The sequence below is a fragment of the Dendrobates tinctorius genome, unplaced genomic scaffold (assembly GCF_039654945.1).
Source record: "Dendrobates tinctorius isolate UK_male_01 unplaced genomic scaffold, ASM3965494v1 ptg000083l, whole genome shotgun sequence".
Taxonomy (NCBI): Eukaryota; Metazoa; Chordata; class Amphibia; order Anura; family Dendrobatidae; genus Dendrobates; species Dendrobates tinctorius.
Window position 1 is genome coordinate 35466972 of NW_027361751.1, and position 25618 is coordinate 35492589.

A 25618-nucleotide genomic window follows, 5' to 3' on the forward strand; every position below is an offset into this window, starting at 1 on the left:
AGGGAGGCGTGGAAACGGGAACACAAATCCACGCCTTTGTCTCGCTTCTGAGTCACTAACGAGGTCGTTGGGCTAGGTGTCAAACGTGACAATGCATGCTACGCTGCGGGACATGAGCGACCAAAAAAATGTCTAGACCTTTCGGGCACGATCAGCGATACCCGGCAGGGGGGCTGGTCGCTGATCCGTGTCACACACAGCGATATCGTTGGTGAGATCGCTATTACGTCACAATACTTGTGACTCAGCAGCGATCTCGCTTAGTGTGACAGGGCCTTTACAAAGGTAGCACTTAGTTCACTAATTTCAGTGAGGGTCCTGCTCGCAAGCTTACAATCTATAAGAATGTAGGGGGGCACAATAGGTAGAATGTGCTTGTCAAGTACAGTCCAGTCATCATTATAATAAATGGGGGGGTTATGGTATACAGCTGCCTGATCCGGTCACCAGCCAGTATCTGCCTAAGTGCAGTTAAAAAATTCTATTGGGTGCACGGAAAATGTGCAGAAAGATGAGCAGCAGGGACCAGATTCTGAGTAAAAATTAGAATAGGGAACAGGAGAGAGTTAGACTAGTGCAGTGAGGTGATAGGTGTCAGAGACACCGCACTGCACTTGCTCATAGAGCCAGTGTGCGTGTCCTGAGTACAGAAGCAGTGCTAAAAGATACCTGTGGAGAAGGGCAGCAGAGGTGACCATGCGTGCTTCAGGCTAATAGTGTCAGGGTCCAGTCAGCGCTGGAAGGTAAAGAGGCATAGGACCTGCGGACACTGAAAATGAATAATCTGGCACGGGACCTATGGTCATGTGACTGCAAGGGGGCGGGGCTTAGCGTCCTGTTTTCAGATAGGACAGGACACCATACAACAACTCAGAGTCAGGCAAAACAGAGGTCACAGCAGTACGGGCAAACGAGGTACAGGAGGGACAAACAGACGGGTAGTCAGACAAAGCCAAAGGTCATACACAAGAGGGCGACGTGGTACCAAGGGGACAAGCAGAAAGAAGTCGGGTCACAAGCAGAGTGTCATACACGAGAGGTAGCGCAGTACAAGAGGGTCAGGCAGAACTCGTAACAGGGACAGAACCAGATCACAACCGAACAAGCAAGCAAGATATCAGGCACAAGGTACACGTATACAAGAGGTCACTTAACTCAGCCGAGGGCAGGAGTATAACTGACACCGGACCCAGGTCCAGTGAGCACTAAATAGCCTCCTTCTGCCAGAGAGAGGCAGCACAATTAACCCATAGTCTAACCAGGACGGGTCAAAGCGAAATCCCATCCTGGATCATGACAGTACCCTCCTCTCAATGGGGGGCCACCGGACCCCCAGGTCTCTCAGGGTACTTGGCGTGAAAGGCTCGGATCAACCGATCCGCATGAACTGATCGAGCAGGAACCCACGAGCGTTCCTCAGGACCGTAGCCCTTCCAATGTATCAGATACTGAAGGGCGCGACGGACCAACCTGGAGTCGACAATTCGTTCCACCTCGTACTCAGCCTGCCCATCTACCAAAACCGGTGTCGGGGAAGATGATGATCCCTCCCCACCGGACCTCACAGGTTTCAAAAGGGCCTTATGGAAAACATTAGGGATCCTTAGAGATGGCGGAAGACTCAACCAAAAAGCCACCGGGTTAACTGCTTCGGTAATTACATAGGGACCTATAAACTTGGGTCCAAGCTTCGCAGAGGGGACCTTGAGCCTTATATTTTTGGTGGATAACCATACCTTATCTCCGACCTGAAACACTGGACCCACGGATCGTTTTTTGTCCGCAAAAAATTTAAATTTGTCCTGGGCCTTCGTAATGTTATTCTGGACCTCCCGCCATACCTCCCCCAACTGCTGGATCGTCTCATCCGCCCCAGGACACCCAGAATTCAAGCGGGAAAATTCTCCAAAATGAGGATGAAACCCATAATTGCAAAAAAACGGAGATGTACCCGTAGACTGGTTAGTGCAGTTGTTAAATAGAAACTCAGCCAATGGTAACACAGAACACCAATCATCCTGTCGGGCTGAGGTAAACAACGCAGAATTTGCTCCAGAGACTGATTGGTCCGCTCAGTCTGCCCATTAGTCTCTGGATGGTAGGCAGATGAAAAGGACAGACCAATACCCAACCTCCTACAAAAAGCTCTCCAAAATTTGGACACAAATTGCACTCCCCTATCAGACACCATATTCAGGGGTACCCCATGCAACCGCACCACATGCTCCACAAACAATCTGGACAATGTTTCCGCATTAGGTAGAGCTGCCAAAGGTACAAAATGTGCCTGCTTACTAAACCTGTCCACTACGACCCAGACCACGGTATTACCCTTGGAAGGGGGAAGGTTGGTGATGAAATCCATGGACAGATGAGTACATGGTCTCTCAGGAATTGGCAGTGGTACCAATTCCCCGGCCGGCCGGTTATGGGGAGTTTTTGCACGGGCACAAACCTCACACGCAGACACATACTCCCCAACATCAGAGGCTAAAGAAGACCACCAGAATATTCTAGCAATGGCCTTCCGGGTCGCTGAGATCCCTGGATGTCCACCCAGAACTGAGTCATGGAACTCCTGGAGGACCTTGAGACGAAACTGAGCTGGCACAAAAAGTTTATCCACCGGCTTAGCTGGAGGTGCAAGAGCCTGGGCTTCTCGAAACTCCCGTTCCAACACATTAGAAACCTCTGCCACCACCACCCCAGGCTGAAGAATGGAGGATGGAGGTTCCGGAGGGGACACCGGATCTAGACTGCGTGACAACGCATCCACTCTGATATTCTTGGATCCTGGAGGACCTTGAGACGAAACTGAGCTGGCACAAAAAGTTTATCCACCGGCTTAGCTGGAGGTGCAAGAGCCTGGGCTTCTCGAATCTCCCGTTCCAACACATTAGAAACCTCTGCCACCACCACCCCAGGCTGAAGAATGGAGGATGGAGGTTCCGGGGGGGACACCGGATCTAGACTGCGTGACAACGCATCCGCTCTGATATTCTTGGATCCTGGTCGAAAAGTGATCGAGAAGTTGAATCGGGAAAAAAAAAGTGACCATCTAGCCTGTCTGGGAGTCAACCTTTTAGCTGACTCAATGTAAGCTAGGTTTTTGTGGTCCGTGATTACCGTTATAGGATGAACAGCCCCCTCCAAAAAATGCCTCCATTCTGCAAAAGCCAATTTTACGGCCAGAAGTTCCCGATTCCCCACATCATAGTTTCTCTCCGCAGGGGAGAACTTCTTTGAGAAAAAGGCGCAAGGTCTTAAATTGGTCAAAGTGGCGGGTCCCTGGGACAATACCACCCCCACCCCCACCTCTGAGGCATCTACCTCAACAATAAATGGTTCAGAGGGGTCCGGTTGAATAAGAACCGGGGCCGACATGAAACATTTTTTCAAAAACTGAAATGCCGCTACCGCTGCAGTTGACCAATTCTTGATATTGGCCCCCTTTTGAGTCATGTCTGTGAGAACCCCCTTATAAATTTCCGATAATAATTAGCGAACCCTAGGAAACGTTGCAGACCCTTCAAATCACACGGTTGAACCCACTCGAGAATGGCCTGCACCTTATTAGGATCCATGCGATACCCTTCAGCAGACACGATGAACCCCAGAAAGGACAGTTCCTGAACAAAAAATAAACATTTTTCAAGTTTAGCAAACAGACAGTTCTCCCTGAGCCTTTGGAGAACTGCCTGAACATGACCAATGTGAGCCTGTTTATCAGGCGAGTAGATTAAAATGTCATCCAAATACACCACCATAAAACGTCCAATCAAATCGGAGAACACATGATTTATGAAATTTTGGAAGACCGCTGGAGCGTTGGTCAGGCCGAAGGGCATGACCACATTTTCAAACAACCCTTCAGTAGTGAGAAAAGCGGTCTTCCACTCATCTCCGTCCCGGACTCGGATAAGGTTATGCGCTCCCCGTAGATCTAATTTCGAAAACCACTTAGCTCCGGACAACTGATTGTATAAATCGGGAATAAGTGGAAGGGGATAAGTATTCCTCACAGTTATTTTATTTAACTCATGAAAATCGAGGCATGGGCGCAAGCCACCGTCTTTTTTTTTTACAAAATAGAACCCTGCCGCCACAGGAGAAACAGAAGGACGAATATGTCCCTTACGGAGGCTCTCGGAAATATATTCCTTCATCGCAGCCTGTTCCGGACCCGAGAGGTTATACAGGCGGGCTTTGGGCAATTTAGCACCTGGAACCAGGTCAATGGCACAATCAAATGGGCGGTGTGGTGGTAAAACCTCAGCCTCTTTTTTGGAGAAAACGTCTGTATAATCTATCAGGCACTCCGGAATGCCTTCTAGACCCACGGACGACACAGACACAGAAACAAGACATTTCTCAGAGCAATAGGGACCCCATTTAACAATATCCCGAGATTCCCAATTAATCACAGGATTATGCAGATGTAACCAGGGGAACCCCAACACCAGTCCCGCAGGCAGGTTGTTCATTACAAAACATGAAATACGTTCCTGGTGTAAGGAACTCACTTTAAGGAGAAACTCTTCAGTACAAAACACAATTCATTCTTAACCAGTGGTGTTTTGTCAATAGCAACAAGGTGAATCGGAGTCTCCAACCTAACTGTCCCTAACTTACACCTGGCCACCAAGTCAGAGTCAATAAAGTTCAATGATGAACCGAAATCCACGAAGGCAGAAGTGGATGTGGAGACACTCCCACAACAAAGTTCCACTTGAAATGACATTTTAGAAAATGCAGAAAAGGGTACCTGAGAGCCTGGGTGACCTCCACGATAATCACCCGGGCTCAGTCGTTTGTTGGTTAGTGGCCGGGAGGGGCAATCCTTTTTCCAATGTCCAGACTCGCCACTGTGAACACAGCATTTTCTCACGTGCCGTTGTCTCCTTTCTTCCTCCTTAAGGTTGATGGTTCCCATCTCCGTGATTTTCAATGAAGAACTGGCTCCCCTTCCTTGGGAGAATAATGATGTCTCGGTTTGTATCACTCCCCTTGCCCGTAACCTGCGATCCATTCGGACAGCCTGTGTCATAGCTTCCTCCAGGGCATAAGGTGGGGGGTGGAGAGCCAAGGCGTCTTTCAGATGCTCACACAGGCCTCTACGGAACAACCCCCGGAGGGCGGCGTCGTTCCAGCAGACCTCAGCAGCCCAGCATCTGAACTCTGAGCAAAACCACTCGGCTGAGTGCTTCCCCTGGCACACATTCATCAGCATGTCCTCAGCCATACGCACCCGATCAGGCTCATCATAAATATGCCCCAGGGCCTCAAAAAATGCATCCACAGTCATACGCTCTGGGGCCGTGGTAGGAAGGGAGAAAGCCCAAGCTTGGGGGGGCTCCCCTTAACAGAGACATAATGACCCCCACTCTCTGACTTTCATCCCCAGAAGAGTGTGGTCGTAAGGGAAAAAAAAGCTTACAGCCCTCCTTGAAAACTCTGAAGTCATTTTTATCTCCAGAAAAGGTATCTGGTAACTTCACTGGAGACTCAGGGGAAATTAATGTAACATCCCGAGCCCTCAATGAAAGAACCCCCTGCACAGTGTCGGCGATTAGCTGCTGAGACTGAGCCAGGACTCTTTGTTCTCCAAAGAGTTTCTGAGACATCTGCGTCAGATGCTTAACCTGTTCAGAAAGAGTGTGCATAGGATCCATCACACACACAGGTGAATGGGAGCAGAGAAAAAAAAAATGGTATGGGTCAGTTATAATGTCATAGACACCGCACTGCACTTGCTCATAGAGCCAGTGCGTGTGTCCTGAGTACAGAAGCAGTGCTAAAAGATACCTGTGGAGAAGGGCAGCAGAGGTGACCATGCATGCTTCAGGCTAATAGTGTCAGGGTCCAGTCAGCACTGGAAGGTAAAGAGGCATAGGACCTGCGGACACTGAAAATGAATAATCTGGCACGGGACCTATGGTCATGTGACTGCAAGGGGGCAGGGCTTAGCGTCCTGTTTTCAGATAGGACAGGACACCATACAACAACTCAGAGTCAGGCAAAACAGAGGTCACAGCAGTACGGGCAAATGAGGTACAGGAGGGACAAACAGACGGGTAGTCAGACAAAGCCAAAGGTCATACACAAGAGGGCGATGTGGTACCAAGGGGACAAGCAGAGAGAAGTCGGGTCACAAGCAGAGTGTCATACACGAGAGGTAGCGCAGTACAAGAGGGTCAGGCAGAACTCGTAACAGGGACAGAACCAGATCACAACCGAACAAGCAAGCAAGGTATCAGGCACAAGGCACACGTATACAAGAGTTCACTTAACTCAGCCGAGGGCAGGAGTATAACTGACACCGGACCCAGGTCCAGTGAGCACTAAATAGCCTCCTTCTGCCAGAGAGAGGCAGCACAATTAACCCATAGTCTAACCAGGACGGGTCAAAGCGAAATCCCGTCCTGGATCATGACAATAGGTCTGTCTAAAAAGCTGTGTTTTTAAAGCATGCTTAAAAAGTGTGAGGGCTAGGTATTAATCGGATCTTCCAGGGTAGTGCATTCAAGAACACAGGTGCAGCACGAAAGAAGTCTTGGAGACGTAGATACAATTTTCTGATTATGGATGACGTCAGTCTTAGATCAGTTGTAGAACTGAGAGTACAGGTAGGCTCTGCTGATTAATAGGGTAGTCCACCCAAATCCTTAGCATTTCCCTAGACTTTGCCCTTCCTGTGGAGACAACAGTGGCCACTCATCTGTATCAGAATCACAGGAGTAGTTGGTAGCTTGCTTCCAGTTCTCCTCTAGAACTGAATGTAGAGAGAGAAGTAAATCTGCAACAGACTTTGTATTGTTTGTGTACCTGGATACAGTGTCCAGGGCCACGTCACCAGGCATAAAAGGGTTCAGGGCCCCCTGTTCTGGATATCGGCGCAGGTCCCAAATGCAATATTTACATTTTATATACTGTATTCTTGGAAAATGTCACTTTTACCCAGCACTAAACTTCCATTTGATTCCAAGGTCATATTTTTCAGTTCATTTTTACCTCTCTCAGTGATAAGTATTGTGTCCTTAATCTCCTGACCACTGCCATTTCTTTGATCTTTGTTAGATTTATATTACCATGGAAGCAGCCATTTCGGCTTCCGGTAGTTCCCTATTAGGACTATATATCCTGGTTCCTTATGACAGTTCTGTGCCTCGTTGTTGTTAGTTCACCCCCCCACACCTTAATTTTCTTTTCCTCATACTGTAGATAAAGCCACAAAGCCATAAAGCCACAAAGCCCGAAGATCGCAATCAGTTCAGCCAGAGGCATTTATTTCTTTATTTGAAAAAAAAGGGAACAAAAGCTTTTTGTTTTCCTTTTACTAATAGAAAAATCTTCTACACTTTATATTTTTGTGTTATTTTAAAATGATTCAAAATGTAAAGTTACTCAGTAATTTCATATTTTTTAAAACTTATATTTCTATTAGATCGTTTCTGTTTCTTTAGAGGAGTTTGCCGTCATGAAATGACTGTTCTATTCAAGCACAGGCGCTCGGTGCACCCTTGGTGTGGCTGAACAGATCAGTGCCCCTTCCCACCTACTTCTATTAGTTTTCCACCAATTTCTGCCTCCCTGTCAATCAGGAAAAGGAGGTCAGAGATGGATGCACAAGAAGTTTGTGGAAGGGTGCAAGGAACTGCTTGGCCCCTTCAAGGGTGCGCCGAGCCATTTTGTGATGACAGAGTAAGAGGGAATGTTAATGACTAAAATGATGGTCTACTTTGCACATTAAAATATATATTTGTCATAATTGTATTAAAAATGCTGATACTCATCTCAATAATCCCCAACCATTCCCATTCTGGAGCTGTTTCGTCCCCACCAGTCTCTACTGTCTTTTGCTGGGTCATATTACCAGCTGTAGCCAATCACTGGCTGTGGTGGATCACGGCTGTAGCTTGTGATTGGCTGAGGGATAATTTCCTATGTTATGCGATGATCAGGATATAGAGACAAGTGGGGAAATGGGAAACCACGGAATAGGCGTGACTAAAGATCGGAAAGATGGCAAACCTTTTACATAAGTAAATATACTTATTAGCATGTCATAGATGCAATATTACTTTTTCCTTACCCTTAGTGCATATATGTAAAAAAAAAGTATATCTGTCCTCAAGCAGCAACTCTGTGAAGTGACTGCTCTACTGACATAGCTAACAAGTGTCAGATATCCCTATAAATAGCAAGTGCGCAGCTTGTGAAGACTGGTGTGAGCATCATAATGATCCCGAAAGCCCCCCGCCATCACCTCAACGTCTGTAATCACACGGAAAATAATTCACACTGTCCACCAAAATAACTACTTTCTCCATCAGCTTCCCGCGGCCAATTACCCGGAGAGTTTCTTACATTCCCCTATTTCTCTTTATTTCTTTCTGTCTCTCTTTTTATGATTGTACGTTTTAGATTTTTGTCGGGATGTGGCAGGTCATTTATCTATAACCTATAGTCTGTGTATATATACAGTGCCTTGCGAAAGTATTCGGCCCCCTGGAACTTTTCAACCTTTTCCCACATATCCTGCTTCAAACATAAAGATACCAAATGTAAATTTTTGGTGAAGAATCAACAAAAAGTGGGACACAATTGTGAAGTTGAAAGAAATGTATTGGTTATTTTAAATTTTTGTGGAAATTCAAAAACTGAAAAGTGGGGCGTGCAAAACTATTCGGCCCCTTTACTTTCACTTCAGCAAACTCACTGCAGCAGTTCATTGTGGATCTCTGACTGATCCAATGTTGTCCTAAATGACTAATGATGATAAATATAATCCACCTGTGTGTAATCAAGTCTCTGTATAAATGCACCTGCTCTGTGATAGTCTCAGGGTTCTGTTTGAAGCACAGAGAGCATCATGAAGACCAAGGAACACAACAGGCAGGTCCATGATACTGTTGTGGAGAAGTTTACAGTATGATTTGGATACAAAATGATTTCCAAAGCTTTAAACATCCCAAGGAGCACTGTGCAAGTGATCATATTGAAATGGAAGGAGTATCATACCACTGCAAATCTAACCAAGACCCGGCCGTCCCTCTAAACTTTCATCTCAAGCAAGAAGAAGACTGATCAGAGATGCAGCCAGGAGGCCCATGATCACTCTGGGTGAACCACAGAGATCTACAGCTGAGGTGGGACAGTCTGTCCACAGGACAACAATCAGTCGTACACTGCACAAATCTGGTCTTTATGGAAGAGTGGCAAGAGGAAAGCCATTTCTCAAAGATATCCATAAAAAGTGTTGTTTAATGTTTGCAACAAGCCACCTGGAGACACACCAAACATGTGGAAGAAGGTGCTCTGGTCAGATGAAACCAAAATCAAAATTTATATGTTTGGCATAAAGGCAACACAGCTCATCACCCTGAACACACCATCCCCACTGTCAAACATGGTGGTGAAAGCATCATGGTTTTGGCCTGCTTTTCTTCAGAAGTGACAGGGAAGATGGTTAAAATTGATGGGAAGATGGATGGAGCCAAATACAGGACCATTCTTGAAGAAAACCTGTTGGAGTCTGCAAAAGACCTTAGACTGGGATGGAGATTTGTCTTCCAACAAGACAATGATCCCAAACATAAAGCAAAATCTACACTGGAATGGTTCACAAATAAACGTATCCAGGTGTTAGAATGGCCAAGTCAAAGTCCAGACCTGAATCCAATCGAGAATCTGTGGAAAAAGCTGAAAACTGCTGTTCACAAACGATCTCCATCAAACCTCACTGAGCTCGAGCTGTTTGCCAAGGAAGAATGGACAAGAATTTTAGTCTCCCGATGTACAAAACTGATAGAGACATACCCCAGGCGACTTGCAGCTGTAATTGCAGCGAAAGGTGGCGCAACAAAGTATTAAGTTAAAGGGGACGAATAATATTGCACGCCCCACTTTTCAGTTTTTGCATTTCCACAAAAATTTAAAATAACCAATAAATTTCGTTCAACTGCACAATTGTGTCCCACTTGTTGTTGATTCTTCACCAAAAATTTACATTTGGTATCTTTATGTTTGAAGCATGATATGTGGGAAAAGGTTGAAAAGTTCCAGGGGGCCGAATACTTTTGCAAGGCACTGTGTGTGTGTGTGTGTATATATATATATATATATATATATATATATATATATATATATTGTGGTGTAGTTACCACTATGTCAGCTAGGGGGCGCTGTGTGGGTGTCCCAGGACGGGTGTACAGGCACATTCAGTGTGGTAACAGGAGCAGGGTCCTAAATGACCATTATGGGTCTCAAGGTGGGTGGCCTTGGGATGCAGGCTCCAGGGTGTATTGATCAGCAGAGGTACTGCTGATCTTTCTGTTACACTGTGTCAGGGAAACCTGTGTGTGTCTATACAACCTTTAGTGATGTCATAGCCATGTGATCACCTGTGGGTGTGGTTACAGGGCTATGTAATTGAGGTGTTTGGCACATGTGAGAGAGAGTGTGAGGGAGTCTGTGAGAGTGTGGACAGACTTCCCTGTGTCCAGGTGGGACACTACAGAGAGGGGCCTGTATGCTAAGGAAGGAGAAGCCTTCCTGGGTCTGCGGCTGCAGATAGAGCGCTGCTCTGGACATTGCCCTGAGCTGGGTATATTAGTTGTATATGGGGAGGACTACACCTCCCAGCATGTGCTGAGACTCTCGGTCCGAGTCTGAAGCCACGGACGTTTATGTTCTTTTGTGCCTAAGCTAGAGGCTATTTTGGTGATAGACTGATTTATGGTTTATGGAGCAAATAAACCTCATGAACTTTGGGAAGAACCTGCCTCATGATTGTCTCCCGCTGCACCTGAGCGAGTCGAATCCCTACAATTGGTGGAGAATGCGGGCAGCGACTCCCAGAAGCACGTGTGGCAGCGCTGGCGATTCTGAGCCAGGAGAGCAGATGATCTGACAACCGTGAGTAATACTGACCGAGGTCAGAGAAAGTGACTGTATTAAAATTTGTGGGATACCTCTGGAGGAGAAGAGGCGTCCAGGAACCTGTGTGGCCGACACAGGTAACAGACAGGAGTCTGTGTTGCACTGACCAGGGTCAGTGAGAGACTGTGTTCCTGGAGGGGTCAGTGAGCAAGGTCCTGGAGGGTCAGTGTTGGGAGGTTCTGGGAGAGGAATCGGATCCCTGGAACACGTGCTATGACCTTGGACCTGGTGAGGCCGGTGTGTTGGGAGACCCTGGGAGGAGGGCTGCTCCCTGAATAGCACCCGGTGCGCCCTGTGTGGTGCACGGTCTCAGGCGGAGACGGTACGTCCTGAATAGTGCATGGACAGGACATGTGAGAGACTGTGCATGTGTTTTTTTTTTTTTTTTCTTTTCCTCTGCAAAACCTGAAGGTGCTTGCTGTGGCTCAGTGGGGTCACGAAGGTCTCGCAGCACAAGGACCTGGTGTTTTCTTTAAGGGATCTGCCCTGGGAGCATTGGTAGCAGACGCTGTCTGTCTACGCCATCCTGCTGCAGCTTTATGGCATGTTACTAAGCGGATACAGTAGTTGTGGCTTTACACAACTATTAAGGGTGAGTACCCTGTATTATTGCTGCATAACCCATTATACCTGCACTGGTAAGGCCCTATGGGCGCACTTTTGTGGCTTTTTTTATCTTTGAGGGTGACAAGCGGCTTCCAGTAACCCGGCGGGGTTACGAAGGTGACAAGCGGCTTCCGGTGGATCGGCGGGTCCACGAAGATGGCGCAGCAGGAGCTGCAGTGACACCAGCCGCTGTGTATGTGTGTGAACAGCAGCCGGAGGTGCCGGTGATCAGTGACAGCAGGAGCTGTGGTGGTGCCAGCAAGGACTTGTCTGGTATCGTGAGAGACAAACTGTGTGGTGTGAACTGTGGCCTAAGAGGTTCTGCAGGACGGACATGGGGAAATCCCAAAAGGGAGTGGTAACCCAAAAGGGGGCGGTGACCCAAAAGGGAGTGGTAACCCAAAAAGGGGTGGAGTCCAAAAAGGGGGGGGTGACCCAAATTGGAGTGGTAACCCAAAAAGGGGTGGAGTCCCAAAAGGGGGCGGTGACCCAAATTGGAGTGGTAACCCAAAAAGGGGTGGAGTTCCAAAAGGGGGCGGTGACCAAAATTGGGGTGGCAACCCAAAGCGGGGTAGTGGTCCAGAAAGGGGCCAAGTGTGAAGAAGTGACAGCACTGGGTGTCTCAGTAGGTATGTCTGGAGTACCGCAGTGTATGTGCAGGTCTTTTTCAGAATGTGGAATATCCTTTCCGGGTAGTAATGACGGGCCACAGATGTGTACAGTGATGCTGCACCGGGAAGGAGCCTTTGGTCGGCTGGACTCAGAGAGTCAGGTGACTCTGACAGGAACGCCTCTCGTTTTCTCTCTGACTGAGAAAAACGTCAGGGTTCACTGTAAACACGGGGTCACGGTGAACTACGCAGTAGACACAGTAGTGTTTGAGGGGACCAAAGGTGGTGAGTGCCAAGGTAGCGGGATACCACGGGACTTAGTCTATGCCTGGGAGAGGGGCCGGGACTTTTTTTTGTTTGATGACATTTGGTCGGATGATGGAGATGCTTCGACTGTGGGGCCAGCGGACACTGAGACAGTGACGGCTCCTGACATGGACAGGTCAGAGGTAGAACTGACCAGAGGAAGAAGTACATCTGCCCAACTGACGGACCTGACGTCTCGTGATAAGACAGATGGTGGGCTGGGAGATGAGACGACTGGACTAGACACATTGGTGCTGGACGGTAACTGGAGGGTTCACTCGACTGGGGTTACTGACCCAGTGGTACCCTTTAACGATATAATTAAAGAGGTAGTAGTGAGACACGTGATGGACAAAAGAGAGCAGGATCGTGAGATACAGCTGATAAAGGAGACTGTAACAGAACATGTCGAACGGGAAAGAGTCCTAAGGCAAGCAGCTGAGCACAGAGTGGATGAGCTGGAGAAGGAAGTCTCTGAGCTCAGAGGTCACCTGTCAGCATGTAAAACCATGAACAAGACCCTGTTGGAAGATATGGAGGTGCTCAGAGAGGCCCAAGAGAAGCATCAACAGGAGATTCTCAGGAGAGAGGATCAGCATCGCTACCTGGCAGAGGAGCGAGATAAAGTTCTGCAAGAACTCAGTGGAGTAGTAAAAGGTCTTCTGCAGAAGAAGTGGATGGGCGAAGACGTACAGCGGCCGTGCCCGACTGATAGCAAGGCAGAACTGCCAAAGCCCATCTTGGAAAAGGGTCCTGAAGACTGTAAATCTCAGGAAGATGGTGAGCCAAGAGCTGCACAAGACAGTCACCCGGTCTTGGCAGATACCTTGAGGGAAGTGTCCGTGGGGAACCCAGAGCCATCTGTCCAGGATGAGAGCAAGTCCATGACCTTCAAGTGCGTGATGGAGGTACCCGAAGACGTGCGAGAAGCGTGTGCCAGCGAAGGTGTGCATGAGACCTTTAAAAAGGCAGTAAAGGCCTATAGTGTGAGCTGGGCACCAGAAACAGACCAGTTGGTGATACTGGCAGAAACGGAAGACACAGAGAGAAGGGTGGCTATCCTGAAGGAGATGCACCTACAATGTCTCCGCACGAAACAGATGCTCGTGGAGCATAATAGGAAAGCCGCTCGACGTCTGGAGCTTGCAAGGGAAGCACAAAGTCGGCTGGGCTTTGTGGAAGACATAATTCCGGTACCCAGAAATCTGGTGGGGAAAGTCGTTGGCAGACTTGGAAAGGTGATGCAGGAGATGGTGAATCGATCCTGTGTGAAGAGAGTGAGGATCCCACCTGCTGGTGAAATCCAAGTCGTTATTGAAGATGACATGGTTCCTGTCATTGTGGTTGGTTCGGTGGAAAGCATTGGGAAGCTTCGCTTGCTCCTGGAATATCGGGTAGCGTACCTGAAGGAGATTGAGCAGCTAAGACAGGATCGGCTGCAGATGAATAAGCAGATACAGAACGTCAGGTGGCGTCCACCTCCAACCCAAGTTGTAAAGACCCGAAGGGATCCTCCAAAGAATGAAAGGACAGGTAGTCGAAGACAAGAACGTCGAGAGTCCGCAAGTGGCAGTTCTAATCTTAGTAGCATAGGCACGAGACCCGGTGGTGGACGTAGCGACAGAGGGTCAGACTCATACCAGCCAGTTAGCCCAACTGGACGTGGGACTCATGACCGTATGAACCGGGAGAGTCAGCTAGTGAGAGAAAGGTCGGGTGATGGAGCGCACTGCAGACAGATGGAGACTAAAGAGTGCCTGGTCACCCTGACGGACTTTGACGGGAAGGCCAAAGCCCAAGGCCGAGATACTGACCGCTGGGGGCGGGGGAGGCCTAACGTAAATATGATGCAGTATCACTGCCGAAACAGATGGAGACGGTCCTCTCGATTGGTAGGGCAAGGTGACATGAGTGCCCGGTCTCAAGATCCCTGGGTGATGTCATGTGTTCAACCCCACAAGTTTGAACAGAGGGGGGAGGTATGTGGTGTAGTTACCACTATGTCAGCTAGGGGGCGCTGTGTGGGTGTCCCAGGACGGGTGTACAGGCACATTCAGTGTGGTAACAGGAGCAGGGTCCTAAATGACCATTATGGGTCTCAAGGTGGGTGGCCTTGGGATGCAGGCTCCAGGGTGTATTGATCAGCAGAGGTACTGCTGATCTTTCTGTTACACTGTGTCAGGGAAACCTGTGTGTGTCTATACAACCTTTAGTGATGTCATAGTCATGTGATCACCTGTGGGTGTGGTTACAGGGCTATGTAATTGAGGTGTTTGGCACATGTGAGAGAGAGTGTGAGGGAGTCTGTGAGAGTGTGGACAGACTTCCCTGTGTCCAGGTGGGACACTACAGAGAGGGGCCTGTATGCTAAGGAAGGAGAAGCCTTCCTGGGTCTGCGGCTGCAGATAGAGCGCTGCTCTGGACATTGCCCTGAGCTGGGTATATTAGTTGTATATGGGGAGGACTACACCTCCCAGCATGTGCTGAGACTCTCGGTCCGAGTCTGAAGCCACGGACGTTTATGTTCTTTTGTGCCTAAGCTAGAGGCTATTTTGGTGATAGGCTGATTTATGGTTTATGGAGCAAATAAACCTCATGAACTTTGGGAAGAACCTGCCTCATGATTGTCTCCCGCTGCACCTGAGCGAGTCGAATCCCTACAATATATATATATATATATATATATATATATATATATATATATATAATTACTACTGATATATACTCTTTTTTAGAATTTTTAGTTCTGCTTTATTAGTTTTTATCAGCTGGTCTGGGCTTCATCGTCCCTCTAGGGTTCCTTGGACCTGCAAGAGAAAATTATTCTGAGAGCCTACCATCTATCATTTGTTTTTTATCATTGCACACATAAATATATTATCAACCATAGACAATGAACAATAACAGTGAGTAAGTGATAGGCTTTATCTTCTGCTGGATCTTTGTTCTTTTGTTGTATTATTCATAGTTGCATAATATTACAGTTGAAAGAAGACACAAGTCCATTGAGTTTAACCTATAACTGAACATGTTTATCCAGAGAAAAGCAAATACCCCATAAGGCAGCTGCTATTTGACCCTACCCGACTCCACATATGCCATTTAGACGAGCTCCCTGGATCAGTGTCCTATCAGACAATATATTGCCATAACTTGTAATATTATATTTGCCAGGAAAGAAATCCAGGCCCTCCTTGAACTTGTTGAGTGAATCAACCATTACAACATCATGTGACGGAGAGTTCCATAATTTCACTGCTCTTACAGTAAAGAATCACCATCTGTGATGATGATTAAACCTTCTTTTCTCTAGACGGAGAAGATGCCTTATCATCGTTGAAGACCTAGATGTAAAAAGATCATTAGAAAGATCTCTGTACTGTTCCTTGATATATTTCTACATTGTAATAAAATCGTCCATAATCTTTTCATTTTACTGCATGTCAGTATTTTGGATTTAAAATGAAACAACTGAGAGACAATTGAAGTGTAGACTTTCAGGGTTAATTAAAGAGGTTGAAAAATAGCCTGTAAAACATTGAGGAATTGCAACTATTTTTCTACAAAGTCTCCTGATTTCAGGGGCCCCAAAGTAATTGAACCAATCATCTTTACCATGAATGAAAAAAACATTTTTAATACTTTGTAGAGAATCCTCTACAGGCAATGACTGCCTGAAGTGTGGAAATCATAGATGTGATCAAACACCGGGTTTCTTCCTTTGTGATGCTTTCCTGCCTTTACTGCAGCTGACTTCTGTTGTTGCTTGTTTGTGGGTGTTTCTGCCTTAAGTTTTCTCTTATATATGTGAAATGCTGCTCGATGGGGATGAGATCTGGTGATTGACTTGGTGATTGCAGAATATTCCACTTCTTTGCCTTAACTCCGGGGTTGCTTTCTCAGTATGATTTGGCTCATTGTCCATCTGTACTGTTTATACTCGTCCAATCAACCTTGCTTCATTTGGTTGAATCTGAGCAGAAAGTGTCTCCCACTTCAGAATTCATCCGGTTGCTTCTGTCTTCAGTCATATCATTAATATACACTAGTGACCCACCAGCATTGGAAGTCATGCATGCCTATGCCGTCACAGTGCCTCCACCATGTTTTACAGAGGGTGTGGAGTGTTTTGGATCATGAGCCGTTCCAAGCCTCCTCCGTACCTCTTTCTTCCCATCGTTCTGGCACAAGCTGATCTTAGTTTTCATATGTCCAAAGAATGATTTTCCAGAACTGAGCTGGCTTCTTTAGATTTTTTTTGTCAAATCGAATGTGTCCTTTCTATTTTTAACGCTGATAAATGGTTTGCACCTTGCTGTGAACCCTTCATATTTGCTCTCATGAAGTCTTGTCTTCAAATCATATTGGTGTGTTACAGCTTCATCTTTTGCCTCCTGAGATTTTACAATTCAACATTATCTTTTTTACACATAACCAGGGCACCCGTTTAACATTGTATTCAGCAGATCATTTCAAGACATCAGCACATTGTCATAGGTCCTAAAATACATGAATAAACCTCTATGTAGGTATGAGCGCAGAATGGGTGTGAATAAACTCAAAGACAGCTCAATATAAGGCTGAATAGCTCTCGAGCTTTGTGTTTGTTCATGTTCTCATACCCGCTTCTGTGTAAATGTCACATCGGTGCCTTTAATCTCTATGAGCCATTTGTTTGATTGACAGGTAGCATACAAAAGATGAAGATACTCACACAATACAACAATGGTAGAGCAGTGTCAGCTGAATGAATAGATCTCACGCATTTCTGAATGTTAGCGTAATATGGAGCAGAATCATGATATAGTGACATATGGCATGAATATATACAGTCTCTATTATATACAGTAAAGGTTTCCATTTGTTCACAATTATTGTACTATATGAAATGTATGAACATATAATACCTATAGAGAATGTAGGGATCTTTGCGTAAATTTAATTTATGACTCTAGATTGTAAGAGGGTTAAACTTGGTTTCACCATCCTCTTGCAAATATCAGACTGTTGCTATGTGAATCCCCCATTGCGACCTGTTGATGTTGATATTAACATTTGTTGTTATCTTTAATGCAATGTTTTATACTATACAGTGTGTTTATAATTCTGCTATGACAATTGTACGACAGATCCAATCAATTGTCGCTTGTGATACAAGGAATTGATGTTGTGTACATCAATATATTTGTAGATGATATGCCCCTGATTTAAAGAGGTTGTACACTGCTTTCACATTGATGACCTATCCTTGGAAGACGGCCAGCGCTTCAAGTGAGTACTTCCGGCCAGCGGCCGCTAACATCGGTAACAGCTGATTGGCCGGGGTGGGTGCCAGCTGTCAGACCCCAACCGATCATACATTGATGACCTATCCTAAAAGTAGCGGGCAATCTATTTAACACGTTCAGACAGCATGAAACTGAGTAGCATCAGTGATGGATGTAGAGAATAAAGAGTTAACTCCACACTCCCCATGACTCAGTATTTCACACAGCTGCTCATTCTGTTATTATTACCATGTCTGCCCACTCAAATGGATGAGTAAAAAGTATATTTGTTTTAGGCTGGACAGTAGAATGGTTTGCAGACAGCTGTAAGCAGAAGCAAATAAGAGGCCTAGATAGAACTCTAGTAAGTAGGGGTGAGTGACACATGCCAAAAGGTGTGCCACCCTAGACATCTAGTTTGGTCCAAAGAGGAACACGTAAGACGCTTCATCCTTTACTGCAGTGTTTGCTGCCTGCCTCAGGAAGAAGAGGTTAGCCCTCCTGGATGACACAATTACTGAGAAAGGGTACTACTGATCACAATCCTTGGACTGGCTGTCTGCTCTCCTGACCTGAGCGTGGCAGCTGCATAGAAGTACCTGCTGTCACACTCAGGTCAGGAGAGCAGATGGGCAGTCTGAGGATTGCAATGCGATCCTCGGGCGAGTAATACGGCATTCTGACTGAATCACTGACACCAGCACAAAGGGGTGGGCAAATTATGGGGGGGAGGTGTGAAAATTAATTTCATTCATTTACATATGCCTGACTAGTCAGCACACGACTATGAATTTTCTGGGGCTTGCAGCGACACAAGGTTCAGCAATAAAAAATTTTATCCAGAAAGGGCTGTCTAAGCCCTATTTCTGGATACTATTAGTATGGTACAAAAACTTCCTATTACCGGCCACCGTCCGCATGCCATCCGACACATCCTATGAGTAGTAAACCCCTACAACATTATGTGCGTCACTCTGTAACGTGATCAGAAGAGGCACCTGAGATGCTGGTCAGTAGCAGGCAGTTTTTTCTGGCTGCCAAAAACTACCTACGTGGCGGCTGAACCAAAGTCCTAAGAATCGTTTTAGCCAACAGTTATAAAAAATTATTCAATCATTAGACTTACATGTAGCTGATGGACCATTTCCCCTGAATGCAGTTTATTTATGTGTGTCCCAGTATTATATTTAAGGTAGGTTTATCTTATGCTCTTGCCTTCACACTAGGCTTATCCTATCCTAATTTGCTATAGTCAAGCAATAGTGGCTGCCATGCTAGTTGTCCATCTTTGTTCTTTTCATTGGTCCCATTGATGGCATCATAGATGGTTTAGTTAGACTTGTATCAGCGCATATCTCTGTGTAATTTGGATTTAGCAGGAGACAATTATTAGTATTATATTAGCGTATGAACCCTACATCACACATAAGGACATCCTGATACTTTGGCATATTCACACTAATCATGCGCGTCTACATGGTAAACGTGTCCTTCCCACCTTTATTTCCCTAGGGCTTCCCTATTGGTTATTTCTACTGTCTTACAGCAGTACCAAACATGATATTTGTCTTCAGGCAATCAATCAAATATATAACCCCTCCTTCTCTTGCATATACAGAAAATCCCTATGTCAAGTCATCAAGTATTGAAATTCAGAGTCCCCCTCTCTGCGCCAATACACGTGGTGCATCAGTATACAGCGATACCTATTCCTTACCACCTATTCCTTGTCCCGATGAAGTGACTAGGACAGTGTTGCAATACCCAATACTACGGCTTCTACTGAACGGTGTGCAGATAGACTGAGCAACGTTAACACCTACAGTGGGGAAAATAAGTATTTGAATTACTGCCCATTGAAAGCAATAGGTGGGGCAAAAAAAAAAACGCTGAAAAAAACGCAAGTATCAGTTTTTTTATGCACTAAACTTTATCAGCATGCACAAGAGACAAATGCACCCTGACAAAAAATGCAGGAAAAAACACCAATAACACAGCAAAAATGCAGCAAAAACTAAGCAAAACCTGTTTTTATTAAGCAAGTTTCTTACTGCCAAGTCAACGAGTTTTGCCTGCAAAAAAACCCCACAAGAAAAACCCTTTGGGCGAATATAGCCTAAGGATACCAAGGACAAAGTTATAGACCTGCAAAAGACTGGGAAAGGCTACAGGACAATCGGCAAGCAGCTTGGTGAGAGGGCAACAACTGTTGGCCAATAATTAGAAAATGGAAGAAACACAAGATTACTGTCAATCTTCATTGGACTGGGTCTCCATGCAAGATCTCTACTGGTGGGGAAAGGTCAGGAATTAGCCCAGAACTACACGGGAGGACATGGTCAATGACCTGAAGAGAGCTGGGACCACAGTCTCAAATATTACCGTTAGTAACACACTACACCATCATCGATTAAAATCCTGCATGGCATGCAAGGTCCTCCTGCTCACGCCAGCACATTTCCAGGTGTATTTTAAGTTCACCAATGACCATCTGGATGATCCGGAGGAGGCATAGGAGAAGGACATGTGGTCAGATGAGACCAAAATTGAACTTTTTGGTATCAACTCCAGTCGCCATGTTTGGAGGAAGGAGAATGATGATTACAACCCAAAGAAAATAAAAATAAAGAAAAGAAAAAATAAAGATTGTTATTATTATTAAGAACACCATCCCAACCATGAAGCATGGTGGGGATATATCATATTTTAGAAGTGCTATTCTGCAAAGGTGACAGGATGACTGCACCATATTGAAGGGAGGATGGATGGGTTCATGTATCCCGAGATTTTGGCCAACAACTTCGCTCCCTCAGGAAGAGCTTTGAAAATGGGTCATGGCTGGATCTTCCAGCATGACAATGACCCGAAACACACAGCCAGGGCAACTAAGGAGTGGCTCTATAAAGCATTTCAAGGTCTTGGAGTGGCCTAGCCTGTCTCCAGACCTGAACCCAATAGAATTTGGAGTGAGCTGAAGCTCAATGTTGTCGAGCGACAGCTCCAAAACCTGAAAGATCTGGAGAAGATCTGTATGGAGGAGTGGGCCAGAATCCCTGCTGCAGAGTGTGCAAACTTGGTCAAGGAAGGAAGCATCTGACCTCTGTAATTGCAAATAAAGGTTTCTTCACCGAACATTAAGTTCTGTTTTTCTCTGTTATCATATACTTATTTCACACAATAAAAATGCAATTTCATTATTTAAACGTCATACAATGTGATTTTCTGTTTTTTATTTTTAGATTCTGTCTCTCACAGATAAAGTGTACGTATGATAAAAATAACAGACCTCTCCATTCTTTGTAGGTGGAAAACTTGTAAAATCAGCAGTGTATCAAATACTTATTTTCCCCACTGTATTCTTAAACTTAAAAAACGCTTTAAGAAATTCTGCGTTTTACAAGCAGAAGGCCCGGGGTTCAATCTGTAGTAAAACCATAAGCATTGATTTGCCATTAGGTTTTGTTGCACAGTTATTGAATGGATCAGAGTAGAATCCTCTTCTACAGTACTAACCTCTACAGGAGCCAAAAATGAGTCTTGCCTTAAAAAACTCTTAACATGACTCCTTATTCTTTCTTATTTTAGGACACAGCTGGTCAGGAGAGATACCGCACCATTACCACAGCTTATTATCGAGGTGCTATGGGTTTTATCTTAATGTATGACATCACAAACGAGGAGTCGTTCAATGCGGTGCAGGACTGGTAAGTGCTTCTTGTTTCACGCAGCAGCTGTGCGGACCGAGCGCTCGTCTTGTCGGACATGTTTTATTTGTGCAGAATTGCATCCCGCCGCTCAGTCTATGAGTGACAAGCGATAAAACACTGTGCCTGTCATGTGCCTCTCGTCATAGTGAGATAGCAGCACATCGTGACCATAGATAGACGGATGAAGTATGACAGTAATGTGCCTTCTACATCTGTGATGTTGCTGTTCTAGGGGCTGAATTTAGGATTTATGTGAAAATGAACATAATCATTGTCTCTACTCTGCAGAGTGCAATTGAAGTAGTAATTTTTTTTGTCTTAAAGAAGCTCCCCTCCCATCAAAGTTTTTATCCTCTTCTTATATTTCAATCATCACATTATATAGCTGTCATGATCCAGGACGGGTTTCGCTTTAGCCCGTCCTGGTCAGACAGGGGGTTAATTGTTTCTGCCTCTGTCTGGCAGAGGGCGGCTATGTAATGCTCACTGGACCTAGGTCCAGTGTCAGTTATACTCCTGCCCTCGGCTGAGTTAGTTGACCTCTTGTATACGTGTGCCTTGTGCCTGATAACTTGTTGCTTGTTTGGTTGTGATCCGGTTCTGTCCCTGTTACGAGTTCTGCCTGACCCTCTTGTACCGCACCGTCCTCTCGTGTATGATCCTCTGCTTGTGACTCGACTGTTCTCTGCTCGTCCCTTCGGTACCGCACCGCCCTCTTGTGTATGACCTTTGGCTTCGTCTGACCTCCCATCTGCTTGTTCCTCCTGTACCTCATTTGCCCGTATTGTGTATGATCTCCGGTTTGCCCGACTCTAAGTGTTCTACCATCTCAGTAAGCAGGACGCTAAGCCCCACCCCCTTGCGGTCACATGACTATAGGTCCTGTGCCTGCTTGCTAATACTTCAGTGTTCAGGTCCTGTGTGTCTGTACTTTCCAGCTGTTACTGTCCCCGGGGCCCCTACAGCACTGGTGAGTCCCTGCTCAGCGAGGGCTGTACGCCGGCGCTGTCAGGATCCTGACAATAGCACTGTGTAGTTACAATTGCTCATTTTGCCCTTTTACCTAGTTAGTTCTTATATTTAAACTCTGTGATAACTCTTACCTTTTCTGTGTGCATTTACTTGGTATGCTAGTAAACTGACCACTGCACACCCCCACTTTTCTTTTTGACCACCTTGTTTTCGCTGCCATTGATAAATCCTGAATCTGGCTCAGTTGTAATTATCTGATGACCACAGGCCTCTCTTCTGCTTCACACCTGAATGCATTTGTTAGCAGCTATATATTGTGAGCACCAAGTCTGCATAGACTTAGGCCGTGGTCACACTACCGTAGAATATGGATGAGTGCTATGTGAGAAAACATCGCATAGCACTCGGCTCAGTGTTAAGCTATGAGGCAGCTCCCATCTCCATATTTTTTCCAAGCGTATTCGACGTGCGTGTAAAATCGCAGCATGATGCGATTGTATGCGTATATCGTCTGAGACTCGCCAATGCAAGCCTATGGGTGCGAGAAAAACTCGGACACCACACGGACCATTCGTCTAGCTTGCGACAAATACGCACATATTGTCCTCATTTCAACCCATTGAGCCATTAAATTCAATGGGGAAAATCAGGGAGAAATGTAAAGCGATACGCATGTCATACGGATGTCATATGAATACATAAGTGAGAAAAAAATCACATCATCGCATTGGAAACGCATTACACACGGATAGCCATATGGAGAACACTTGTGCGACTCTCGGCAGGGAGACTGGGACCGATATTCCATTTGTTTAGTGTGACTCCGACCTTAGTCCTCATCATGCAATCATATAAGTGTACTGCAGTAAATTAGACCAGAAGGGAACTGCATACAAAGCCACAGTAACCAATGTTTCAGTTTGTTTTCACTCTCAACCCTATAGTCCTCCGCTTTCTACTAACCTCCCATTCCCTACACCCAGCAATGAACTAGTCATCTCTCCCTCCATCCTCCCCATCCATCTCACCTCCTCCTCCTCAGAACTGTTCCTCAACAAAAAATCTTTTGTCTCCAAAAACAGCCAGCCAGCCACCTCATGCTCTCGTACTCCCAGCTACTAACACTTTCTCTGCTCCTCTCCAAATCCTGGTCCTCATCTCCACAGCCATTTCTACCTCCCATCCATGATCTATAACAAATTTCCACAACTTTTCTAACTTTTCACCCAGCCCCTGCTTCCCCAGTCCCTCTAACAGGAGCTCTATGGAACCCTCACTTTGTCTGCAACAAACTTTCCTACATCCATGATTTTTTCATTACTAACAAACTTTCCTTCCTCAGAATCACCGAAACCTGACTCATACCCTCTGACACAACCTTTCCAGCTGCACTTTCTTATGGTGGATTCCACTTTTCACACACACCCGACCCCAGCAGCAAGAATTGTGGAGGAGTTGGTTTTCTCCTGTCAGATAACTGCTCCTTCACACAAAAGCCACTGCCACCCTCAGTTACTCTGCCTTCTTTTGAGGTGCACTCCATGCACATCTACTCCACCCCACCCTCCAGCTGGCTGTCATTTACCACCCCCCATGGCCAGCCACCATCTTCTTTAACCACTCCACCACCTGGCTACTTAATTTCCTTTCCGCTGACATCCCCACTATCATCAACATCTCCATTGACACTTCCCACTCAGCTGTCTCTAAGCTTCTATCTCTCACTTCCGTCTTCGGTCTTGCTTAATGGTCATCCGCAGCCACTCAAAAAGAGGGCCACACACTGGACCTCATCTTTGCCTGCCTCTGCTCCACATCTAACCTCTCTAGCTCACTTCTCCCTCATTCTGACCACAACCTACTGACATTCTCTTCTCTCTCCTCGCCAGGTGCACATTCACAACTCCACAAACTTGCACACCCTCGCAGAAAGTTCAAACACTTTGTTCTTCACTCACTCTCACACAATACAGATGCTACAGCCACTTTATGTGGCATCACAGCAGCTGCAGTGCTTGAATCGGTCACCTCGATCAAACATTCCAAAGCTCGCAAAATCAACATCCTCCAGTGCCTCCACCATCTCCTCTCATCTCAGTTGAAGACTTTGTCTCATTCTTCAAGCAGAAAATTGCTAACATCAGACAAAGCTTTGGCCTAAAGTCAAAACTGCCTCTCCCCATAACTTCTCAGACATCCTCCTCCAAAACCAGTTTCTCTGCCTTTACAGGAGATCATCTTGTCTCTCTACTCTTCAGATCACGTCTCGTCACCAGTGCACTTGACCTGATTCTGTGCCACCTCATTCCAAACCTCACCAGAGTCTTCATCCCAAAACTAACCCATCTCTTCAATCTGTCACTATCAACTGGTGTCTTCCCCTCATGCCTTGATCAAATCCGTCCTAAAAAAACCCTCCTTTGACCTATCATCTCTGTCTAGCTATCACCCCATATCACTTCTCCCGTATGCCTTAATACTACTGGAACAACACGTCTATTTTGACCTGTCCTCTCGCCTCTCCTCCCACTCCCTCTTTGACAATCTTACAACCGCATCATTCCACTGAAACAGCCCTGACTAAAGTCACAAATGATCTATTAGGTGCCAAATCCAAGCGACACTAGTCTGTCCTTCTCCTCCTGGACCTGTCCTCTTGATAAAGTGGGCCACTCCCTCTTACTACAGATTCTCACAATCTCTAGGTATCACAGACCTGGCCCTATTCTAGATCTCTTTATACCTAATGTAGGTACGTGAACCAACTGGGGGTTGATCCCTTTTTCGCAGCGAACAGACTGGAGACAGAAACCGGTGTACGTTCAACAGGTCCTCTTTATTGGCCATCCTCCCGATGACCACAGCAACACGACGGCAACACGACAGCTTCCGTACACACAGGCCCGGGTACCTTGCACCTTCTTCTCTCTCCTACAGTGACGTCCCTTGTGGTTCTGTCGCTACAGCTGCCCTAGGCCTACCACGGCAGTGCTTCGCCTGTCCGAGTTCATCCGTCTGGTACCCTCGGGCTTCCTCTGTCCTGCGGCTATCCTGTCAGGGCCACCCCCCTGACCGTCTCTCCTTCCAGTCCCTTCCAGAGCTCTTTCTCTTTTCAGTCTCTCCCTCCTTCAGTCTCCTTCCACTGCTGAACTCCTCCTTCTGGACTGGATTCCCTTCTGGAACTCCCTCTCCCTTTTTATTCCCCTGC

General features: G+C 46.2%; 1 protein-coding gene across 2 annotated transcripts in view; it reads left to right on the top strand.

Annotated features, from left to right (window-relative positions):
* The window catches only part of LOC141097196 (ras-related protein Rab-3C), a 314211-nt gene that overhangs the window by 206040 nt on the left and 82553 nt on the right, over positions 1-25618 (top strand). For both annotated transcript variants that reach the window (XM_073584299.1, XM_073584298.1), the window contains exon 3: positions 21317-21435. In XM_073584299.1, the coding sequence (XP_073440400.1) occupies positions 21317-21435 (119 nt within the window). The remainder of the gene's footprint in view (positions 1-21316; positions 21436-25618) is intronic.